At 41.7% G+C, this 11,348-nt stretch overlaps 1 protein-coding gene across 1 annotated transcript in view; it reads left to right on the top strand.

The window, feature by feature from the left end:
• LOC143289202 (methionine--tRNA ligase, mitochondrial-like) overlaps positions 1-6,710 on the top strand; it is a 21,865-nt gene extending 15,155 nt beyond the window's left edge. Inside the window, exons 12-13 of the mRNA XM_076598142.1 lie at positions 1,587-1,781; positions 4,914-6,710. Coding sequence (XP_076454257.1) covers positions 1,587-1,781; positions 4,914-5,290 — 572 coding nt within the window. The 3' untranslated portion in view covers positions 5,291-6,710. The remainder of the gene's footprint in view (positions 1-1,586; positions 1,782-4,913) is intronic.
• The last annotated feature ends 4,638 nt before the right edge of the window (positions 6,711-11,348 follow it).

Genomic DNA, 11,348 nt, shown 5'->3' with positions numbered 1-11,348 from the left:
GGCAAATGAATTCTTCATCGTTGTTTGTGGGCTGTGATTCTGACGTTCACTCTTATGTGTGTGTAGGCTTTTACATGTATGACAGTTTTTACCCCTGCCATGTAGGCAGTTATACAATACACTCTCTTTTGAAGGGGTTGCATGCCAGGTATGTTCTTGTATCCATAACCCACTGAACTCTGACATGGATTACAGGATCTTTAACGTGCAGATTTGATCTTCTGCATGCCTACACACATGAAGGGGGTTCAGGACCTAGCAGGTCTGCACATCTGTTGACCTGGGGGGGTCGGAAAAATCTCCACCCTTTACCAGCCAGGCACTCTTGACTGGGATTCAAACCTGGTCCTTCAGATTGAAAGTCCAGTGCTTTAACCACTTGGTTGTTGCAGCCCATAAATGCAGAAGAAATTCTGAATAGATATACTAAAACAATACATTACTGAACAAACAGTTAAAATGATATATGAGCAAATGAATAAAATTCAACAGAAATATTTTAGTGAGAGATGGGAAAGAGTGCACAGAAGCATGTGTGAAACATGTATACTGCTTGTGTATTGCGCACATATGCACATGTAATGGTAATGGTATTTATAGAGCACTAAAGGTTGTTTTTTTTGTTGTTGTTGTGGTCCAAACAAAGCACTGTTCATACTAGTCATTCACACACATGCTAATGAACAACTCACAGGAATGAATCAAAGTGAGACAATTTCAGTTTCTTCAAGAGGAGTCATTATTTTCAGACAAATCCATGTATGTTACACAACATCTGCTAGACAGATGTCTGACCAGTAGCATAACCCAACATGCTTAGGCCTTGAGTGCATGTATATCTGTTTGTGTTCCTGTTAGAGAAGATTTCTTCAACAGAATTTTACCAGAGGACAACATTTTTGTTGCCATGGGGTCTTTTTCAGTGCACCAAGTGCATGCTGCACACAGGACCTCGGTTTATCATCTCATTTGAATGACTAGATCCTCAGTTTGATTTTCCAATGAACGCATTTGTAAACAGAAAAAAAAAAACGAGAAAAAGAAAATGGTTGGTGCTGCGCTGTGATGACACAGTCTGAGAACACTGGGGAGAACAGCCAGAATTTCACAGAGAAATCTGTTGTGACAAAGAGAAATACAAGACAATGTAAAGCAAGACAAGACAAGACAAGACAATGCGATACAATGCAATGCGATGCAAAGCAGTAATAAAATACAGTACAGTACAGTACAGTACAGCATAATTCTCTACAGTATAATGCAAAACAATGCAATGCAACACAGTAGAATGCAATGCAATACAATACAGCACAGAACATTATAGTACAACTCACTACAAGCAACACTATACAATACAATACAATACAAAACAATACAATACAATGCAATGCAATGCAATACAACATCACCACGCCACACCACATCCCCCCAAATACCACCCGCTCCATACCACACCACCACACACCACTACACCACACTACACCATACCACACCACATCCCCCAAACACCACACCACACCATACTGCACCACACCACACCACATACTCAACCCAACCCAACCCAAACCAAGTCAGACGCTGTGCAGACTACAGCGACGCCCGGGCGGTGGAGAGAATCAACAGTGAGCTGGTCAACAGTCTGGGCAACCTGCTGAGCCGCACCACTGCCCCCTCCGTCAACAGGCAGCAGGAGTTCCCTCCCATGGTGCCAGACTCTGATCTGCGGCAGTACCTGTCCGAATCTGACCTGGAGATGTACTGGTCTCTTCAGCGATTGCCAGGTAGTTTGTGTTTTCAGTGATAATTACAAAACATTTTTCTTGTTGCGCCTCTTCTGCATTTTAAAGTTTTGGGCTCTATCAATGCACTTTCACTTCCTTGAGAAAAGAGAACTGACCCTGTTATTTTCCTGGCTTTTAAAAAACACTTTTTTCACTCTTATTATATCACAGATTGACAGAAGCTCATAGTTGGGCCAACAGCAAAGTGAAAGCTGCAAGATCAGTGGTTTCTCCACTGCAATTGGAAGTCATTTACAGCTTTGTCTTTTGTGAAGGACTCTCAAACTAGGAGGCAAGACTGCACTGGCTCTTAGTGCTGCAGCCTTGGGGGGCTAGCTGGCCTTTGGGGATGATCCCAGCGCCGACTGTCCTGAAACCCTGTTGGCTGAGAGAGTGTGGATGTAAACTGGGCAAGACGCTCTCCACTATAATCAATTCTAGCCGAGATAGTCACGACAGCAGGTGCCTCCTCTGCTGTTCTGGTGGTCATCGTCAGACACGACTGACTGTCATTTGTACATACTGAATACTCTATTAATTTGCTTTTTTTGACTGGTTCCAACGTCGTTGGTTTCATGTCTGTTTATCATTTTTGCACAACCAGTCAATATGCATTTTATTTATATTCTCATTTTGTGACATATTCAAAGATTTCGTGTCTATTTATTAGTTTTTAGAATCAGTCAACATTTGTTTTGTTACATATATTCACCCCATGTCATTCAAAGATTTCAGTGTTTATTATTAGTTTTCAGAATCATTTCACCCTTTGTTTGTTTTTTATACTCACTCAGTGACATATTCAAAGATTCCATTGTCCGCATATTATTAGTTTTCAGAATCAGCCAATATGTGTTTTGCTTTATATACGGACTCAGTGACAAGTTCAAAGAGTTCAGCGTCTATTGTTATTACTATGATATTACTCAATATTGGTTTTCAGAATCACCCAATATTTTTTCTTTCTTTTTATTTCAATGCTCTGACATTTGAAAATTTCAGCATCTTTTTATCATTAATTTTCAGAATCAATCAATATATATTTCAGTCACAGACTCACTCACTGACAGATTGAAAGATTTCAGCAACTGTTCATTAATTTACAAAATCAATCAATATCAGTTTTATTGAAATACACTCTCAGTAACGTAATCAAAGGTTTCAGTGTCTATTTATTGGTAGTTTTCTTCAGAATCGGCTATCATGTATTGTGTTTGTTTAATATACTCACACAGTGACATTATCAAAGATTTGATTTGATATGGATACTACCCCCGAAAGCGGAGTATGGCTGCCTACATGGCGGGTTAAAAACGGTCATACACGTAAAAGCCCACTCGTGTATATACGAGTGAACGTGGGAGTTGCAGCCCACGAACGCAGAAGAAGAAGAAGAAGATATGGATACTTATGTAGTGCCTTGTTCGGAGACCAAGCTCTAAGCACTTTACAAACTCAGGGTATTTGCACAACAAGCTGCCTATAGATTATAGCATCTATTTCTTATTCGTTCACAGACTCAGTCATTACATACTCACCCAGTGACAAAGTGAAAGATTTCAGTGTCTGCTTATTAATTCACAGAACAGTCAACATGTGTTTAACCCCTAGGCTGCCTGCATGACGAGATAACTCGTCATGGCAAGCATGTATGCTTCGCTGCCACAATGACGAGGTAACTCGTCATCGAAATATTCTGACTTTTCCCTGCTTTGCATTCAGTTCGTTGACAAAAATGCTGGTAGCTTTAGCTTGGGGAATCTTTCTGGATTCTATTCATAGCTAGAAACACCATCTGCATCATAAGGCAGTCCTTTATTTGAACGTTTTGGTTGGGTTACTGGCCGCAGTCTTTGCCTGGCTCCTCTCCTCGCTCGCTCAACAAAATGTCGGACTGACTCCGTGCTCAAGACATGCGCTTGTGGCGAACTAAATCAGCCAAGATTACTTTCTTTAGCTGATGCTCAGAAAGAATTGGAGCATAAATTCGAAGGAGAAGACAGTGGTGAACATTTATAGGACGATTTGATAGAAAATAAAGGGAGCAATCAAGAGAGTGGCCAAGATACAACTATCAGTGAGTGATGCAGGCTGTTCAACTCTAGCAGACGACAGGTTACCGAATTTTTAGCAGGGCACAGTATGAGCTATTTTCTTGGCACTCAGCCAATGCGGTTTGATGAAGTGACGGTGTGAGAGAGGTGAAGAGGACGGGGGTGGAGACTGAGGGGGCGTGGCCTCACATCCATATTATTACTTGCAGAAGTCACAATGCATCTATTTCTTTTTCAGTTTTTTTTATATTGTGGATGTTCTAGTATGATTTTGAGTGTGCAGATATCCATTTGTCCAGAAAATGATATTTTTGTGCAAATTACCAGACTAATGTTTGTAATGAACAAGTTGAAAATGTGACAAAAAACAAAACACTGATTTCAAAACAACAGCATGTCACTTAAAATGCATAAAATGGGAAAACATCATGTGTTTTGTATTCTTTATTCATTTCCCTTTCAGAAAATATATACTTTTATGGGTCTTTCTCCAATAACAAAGAGCACAGAATTTTTTGAAAATTTATACCCGTTTTTTGTGAAAAAAACCCTGGCAAATAGATTTCACTTAAATCTTATTTTCCTGGCAGCGAAAGGGTTAAAAGAAACACTTACCAAGTGACACAGTCATCTCTTAAGTCCACTGTAAAAAAAATGTTAACTTTACTGTTGTAATTTGAATGTTTTTATGCCTCAAACCTTTGTTTTTGTTTTATAGTTTGGCATTTTTATATTGACTTCATTATATTTGATATGTTGTGCTTGTGTTCATGCCAAATATGTGCATCAATGCCTTCAATGACCAAGTGTGTGTTGTGTGTGTGTGTGTGTGTGTGTGTGCGTGCATGTGTGTGTGTGTGTGTGTGTTCGATAGCCAAATTTGGCGGTCAAGCTTGTAATCTGTATATACCACAGACTTAAGCACACTTAATAATTTCTTTTACTGAGATAGTAAAGTTATTCTGATTCTGATTCTGCTTCTCCCTATACCGGCAGAACAGGTTAACGAACTGTGTGTGTGTGTGTGTGTGTGTGTGTGCGTGCGTGCGTGTGTGCATATGTTCTTGTATACTGACAGAACAAGTGGATGAGCTGTATGAACGCTTCGCCTTCCCCCGTGCCATTGACCTCCTCATGGGTCACGTGCACTGGGCCAACGCTTTGGTGCAGCTGCACCAACCCTGGACGCTGGTCAAGGCCGAGGACAGTGACGGGGCCTCTCGCCGGCACTTGGGGGTGGTCCTCCATGTCGCCATGGAAACGCTCCGTGTGTGCGGCGTTTTGCTGCAGCCCCTGGTGCCGCAGCTGGCGGACCGGCTGCTGACGAGGCTGGGGGTGTGCCAGGAGAGGCGGGGGCTGGCGAGCGTGGGGAGGAGTGTGGAGGAGCGCGCACATGCCCCCCACTCCTTAGGGGGCAAGGTGACTCTCCTGGGCAGGATACGGGTGGAGAAATAGGAGGACTGTACAGCAAGAGTGTCTTGTTGTCAGGATACTGGTAGTGATAATGTACATTTGTGTAGCACTGTTCCTTTCCAAGAGCTGTCAGTGCTTTACATGAAAGAAAAAAGTTACAGATTATATGAACCACTCATGACTGCTCTCTCTCTCCGCTCTTTCTTCCTCCCTTCTCTTATTTATTGCTCATACATGCAAGGTGAGTTGGCAGGCATGTGGCAGTGTTGTAGAAGTAGGAAACCGTTATTATTTTTTTTTTTTCCTGGACAGGAAACCGTTAATGGTTACACTAGTTACAGATAGATTTTAAAAAGATGAATCTTTTATGAAGAGCGAAAAGTGGAGAGTTGTCAGATGAACAGATCTGATGTGGAAGGTTGGTCCAGATACAAGGCGCCTGAAAGAGGAAAGAGCATTTACCATAGGATCTTGTATTGACATGAGCAATTTTCAGAGGGTAACTGTCAGAGGAAGAGCAGAGAGTTCTTGAGGGAGTGCATCATGCAACGATAAGGTAAGAAAGATAGGTAGGTCCAGTGGAACAGAAAGCAGAGGGGCATTTTTGTACTTAATTCTTGCCTCATCGGGAGCCAGTGCAGAGTACGGGTGGAGAATTACAACTGCACTCTGGTGTGTGGCCTTCTGGGGACCTGACGTCAATCGTTCTTTATGGATTGCTGATGCTGACGGGCGCAATAGCTGAGTGGTTAAAGCGTTGGACTGTCAATCTGAGGGTCCCGGGTTTGAATCACGGTGACGGTGCCTGGTGGGTAAATGGTGGAGATTTTTACGATCTCCCAGCTCAACACATGTGCAGACCTGCTAGTGCCTGAATCCCCTTCGTGTGTATATGCAAGCAGAAGATCAAATACGAACATTAAAGATCCTGTAATCCATGTCAGCGTTCGGTGGGTTATGGAAACAAGAATATACCCAGCATGCACACCCCCGAAAACGGAGTATGGCTGCCTACATGGCGTGGTAAAAACGGTCATACATGTAAAAGCCCACTCGTGTGCATACGAGTGAACGCAGAAGAAGAAGCTGATGCTGGGACTGGGACAGAGTGCGGCTGTGTAAAGGGGACTTGAGTGGAGTTGGGAGTAATGCTAATGAAACGGTGCAAATGACAGAAAAAAAAACCCCACAGCTGTACAGTGCGTCACAGCAAGTTTCTTGTCATTGTAGGGTTCTTCAAGTGAAGTTTAGGTTGCTCTTGTGATAGGTGTGAGTGTGTACAGTTGTTTGTTTGTGAGTGTATGTGTGTATGGGGGTGGTGGTGGTGGATGGGGGGTGGGAGGGTTTGCATAGTGTGTTTGGGCAGAATCCAGTTCTCCATGTGAAGTTTTGGATGCTCTTACGATGAAGTGAAAGTGTGTGCAGTGCAACAGTTTATCAGAATAACGTTGCGATTTTGTGTGTGTGTACACTAAAGGCAAATAGAAGTACTAATCAAAGGACTGGAGAGAGAGAGAGAGAGAGAGAGAGAGAGTGTATGCAAGTGTGTTGTTGTTGTGTTGTTGTTGTTGGTGTGTGTGTGTGTGTGTGTGTGTGTGTGTAGTTGTTGTTGTTGTGCGTGTATGTGTGTGTGTGTTGTTGTTGTTGTTGTTGTTGTTGTGTGTGTGTGTGTGTGCGCAGGATCTGGGTCAAATCAAAGCTTGTTACTGTAAGGGCCTTTTCAGGGCTGAGGATCCGGGTGAAGAAATAGAACTGTACAGCACAGCACGAGTGTTTTTTTCTTTTTTTGTCATCATCGGGGTTCTCCATGTGAAGTTTGGGTCGCTCTTGTGATGAAATGTGCTTGTGTAGCATGCTTTGCAACAATAAAACAGCACTGACAGCTTTGTTGTGATTCTTTGTGGGAGTTTGTGTATGCAAATCTCTCTCTCTCCCTCTCTCTCTCTGTGTGTGTGTGTGTGAACAGCACTGACACCCATTTTGTGACTTAAAAAAAAAACCTTTTTTTTTTAATGAACAAATATTGAGGATACAAGACATTGCAACACCTAACATCAAGAGTGCACAGAAACCATGATCACATGGATAACATCAATCACAAAACAAAACTTACATAATTCCCGCGGAATTAAAGTCACAAGTGAAAGTGTATGCTTTTGTTTCTAACTGGCTGAATCTTACTGTGTACTACAGCTACAATTAAAGACATATTCATACAAATCAAATATGATACTATGTGTTGGATTGCATAGAGATGGACATACTATTCTGTTCCCACGCACTACATATCAACTGATTACTTAAGTAATCAAGGGCACATATACCTGCCATGCTGAACGGAATTGCTCATATTTCCCAAGAGTGCAGGACAAATATTTTTCTAACCTGAATCTTATTTTCAAATAGTTAATAAAATGGTCTGGTGTTGGTGATGTTCCTTGCACATTACACTTATGAATGAAAAATTTTGCAGTTAATATTATGAAGTCTAAGCTTTTATCTGTCTTTACATTTTGTTGTTGTTGGTACAACCAAACAAAATGAGCTGTTCTCTTAGTGTTCATCTTTCACAATGGCAACATCTGTTGTGCAACAAGGATACAAAATCCATCCAAAACTGTTGTACAATCTGACAGTCCCAAAAGAGGTGTTGAATTGTTTGTATTTCTAGACTGCTAAAATTACAAAGTGGGGAGTTGGCATGAAGGGATTTTTGAGTAGGTAGAATATGATGCAGTAATCTGAATTGAAACCATCTCAGTTGTGTGTCTGTTGTTGTTTTAACAGGGTGGAGAAAGATGTTTTTTCCACTCAAGTTCCATGTATAGGGTATTCCATTTTCTCACAGCTGTGGGAATGATATTAGATTTAAGTACTATGGACTTCACTGTCTTGTTACCCTTTCGGACATGATACCATGCTGTATTTCCTTGATCACCCCCATTATCTGTATTTTGCATGTAAATAAATCTTTCATGATATGTTCTGACTGCTCTAATAATTCCAGTAAATGCTAAGAAGTTCGTCCTTGTGACAGTAGCATAAATTCATCAAAAGAAAGAAGATTTCCATTTCCATCCATCAAATGGAAGATGTTAGTTATCCCTGCATTCCTTCATATAAACTACTTTATTGTCCCTTGTAATGTTAGCATTATAATGTATCTTTTCAGATAAAAATTCTTTCCAGTCCTCAGGTTTACACTTTGAACAGTAGTACTTGAAGTGTTTGGTAACATCTCTCCAGATGGGGTTATCTATTCTATTCATTAAAACACTGGCATATTCCCCCCCCCCCCCTGGAACATTCATTTGTTTCAATTCTGGATACAAGTTATGCATAAAATCTGTGAAAGTTCAAGTTGGAGTTGGACAATATGCATCTCAACCAACTAATCTTTGACACTGCAAGAAAAAAAAAAAAAAAAAAACACATCTTCAAACCACCTTTTTCATATTCCTGGAACAGAACAGTCTTCTTTATCTTACTTGGTTTTCCATTCCATAAAAATTGTAATATTTCTGACTCTATCTGTTTCAATAACTGTTTTGGAGGATCTGGCAGGTTTATAAAAGTACATCAACTGAGAAAGCACAAGTGTTTTCATTATGGTTATTGCTTGAGTGTTTGCTTGAGTGAGAGTGAGTTCCAGTGGAATCAGTGCACCTGCTTTTCATCCGGTGTTCAGAAATCAGGGCGAATTGATGCACAATGGCTCAGAGCGGGCGAAATGTTTCCATCTGTTTTATTCATCCCCCCCCCCCACCCTCTACGACCCCCTACTTGTTTGTAGGCTGCAACTTCAACAGTCACTCATATATATATAAATACAAATGGGCTTTCCCTAGTATGGCCATTTTTACCCTGCCTTTTAGGCAGCCATACTCTGTTTTCTCGGGCGTTTTGTGCTGGGTTTGTTCAGGCGTCCATAACCCCACTGAATGCCGACTTGATTATTTTGATAATCTTTATGTGTGTTCATACAAAGGGGATTATGCTGACCAAGAAGATCAGTAAAATATCCACCCTTAATCCACCAGAGCAGTCGACATTCAAACCAGGGACCCGTGGCTGAAAGACTAGTACTCGAACTATTTGACTGTTTGAGGAATGACAGAGAGGGAGAGAGGGCGCGTTCAGATAATTTAGATCTAAAGTTTTTTTTTTTTTTTATTTATAAACTTTCCCTGCCTTCATCGATCACATCTTCCCCGTTTCGTTAAATTTTAGCAAGCACCTCCAGACGTGATAAACTGCACAAGCTGATCCAAACTAAATTGTTTGCTCATCATCATTAAACTACTTTTTGTAGATCTGTAGAAACGTTGCGCTTGTTTCAGCTTGACAGTGAAAGTCTAATCGGATCCGCATTTCACTGATCTCCAAACTACTTACAGTTACTCTTCGTTTTATTCTGTCAAACGTTTATCCTATTCTCGCCTTTCCTGTGAATTTAACGTTAAGATACTCACAAGAAAATATATCGCACGCTGAAACAATCCCTTCGAGTGACCAACTTTCCAGGCAAGATGGCAGACGAAGTAGTCATGCATCGTTTCGTTGACTGGAATTTTAGCATTTTCATTCTAGATTAATCGGTACCTTCTTTGCAATATAACCGCATCAGTGGTGTAGTTAGTGTCATTTTGTGAGGTCTGTTCATAGTTAATTTTTCTTTCAAACTCTTTAACAAGTCACAGATTGCCATCCGTCTTCAAACCGCCAGTTAAGAAAGAGCTAATCCGTCCACGAACCAGAAATGAACCATCTTGTGGACCCGGGGACTAAACGAAATAAACCCGTTCACGATCCGGAAATACAGTTTTGATTAATCCAGGACATTGCACACCTATAGTTGGTGGGTAATGTTCAACTTTAGAATACTAAACTCAGGGGGGCTGTTTAAACGAAAAGCAAAGGGTGTCTTAGGCTCACCTCGATGCGCTGAGTTGAATGGAACCCTCAGCTAAGCTCTAGGACCACTCCTTTCCCATGAAACTGCGACAAATACACAGTAAGCTGAGTACTCCTTCTCCACCTGCACGCCATTTTGACTGCTGATCACGTGGGTGAACGGCAGTCAAAATGGCTTGCAGGTGGTTGCTCTGGCTGTGATCGGCTGAGCTTACTGTGTATAAAATGGTCGCAGTTTCATGGGAAAGTAGTGGTCGTACAGCTTAGCTGAGGGTTCCATTCAACTTAGCGCATCGAGGTGAGCCTAAGACACCCTTTGTTTTTCGTCTAAACAGCCCCCCTGAGTTTAGTATTCTAAAGTTGAACATTACCTGTTGGTGTTGTGTTGTCGCTCGGACAAATAATAAGTTTAACACATCTTGTGTGTAACGAAGAATATTTAATAACTGAAAAGAAATAAAAACAACAACAGAAACTAGGCTGTCAGCTGTTCTGGCCCTGACCGTTCTTGTTATTCTCACGCCCTCTATATTCCGTGAGCTTCAAGGCAGATAATTCTAATGACAAGTTAAGAACTTTCGACACAACAGTTGGAATGTTTGGAATGACATTTTTTCCTTCAAAATCGGGTCTAAAGTTGTCGTTGAAAGACAAAGCCTATTTCCCGGGAAAATTAATTTGTAACATGGACACACACACACACACACACACACACACACACACACACACACACGTGGGCAAGCAAATCAGGTTTATTGCATAAACTCACTTTTTTTTAAAACACACACACACACACACACACACACACACACACACACACACACAAAGTAGAGAGGGGCCAAGCTGCGACAATGGTTTATGCAGACACTTCCCCTCCAGTATCAGTATCAGTATCTGTAGCTCAGGGAGGCGTCACTGCGTTCGGACAAATCCATATACGCTACACCACATCTGCCAAGCAGATGTCTGACCAGCAGCGTAACCCAACGCGCTTAGGCCTTGAGAAACAAACAAACAAACAAAAAACCCAACAACAAAACACACACACACACACACACACACACACACACACACACAAACAGTGGGACAGCAGCAATGCTGCTTGGGAGTTGCGCCACTCACAACTCCCACCTCCTCCCCCCCACACCCCCCCCTACCCTCCCTCCCAAGACCCCACCTCCCCCGC

The sequence above is a fragment of the Babylonia areolata genome, chromosome 13 (assembly GCF_041734735.1).
Source record: "Babylonia areolata isolate BAREFJ2019XMU chromosome 13, ASM4173473v1, whole genome shotgun sequence".
Classification (NCBI taxonomy): Eukaryota; Metazoa; Mollusca; class Gastropoda; order Neogastropoda; family Buccinidae; genus Babylonia; species Babylonia areolata.
The sequence above is the reverse complement of the archived record's forward strand: the minus strand, read 5'-3'. Positions and strand labels throughout refer to the sequence as shown.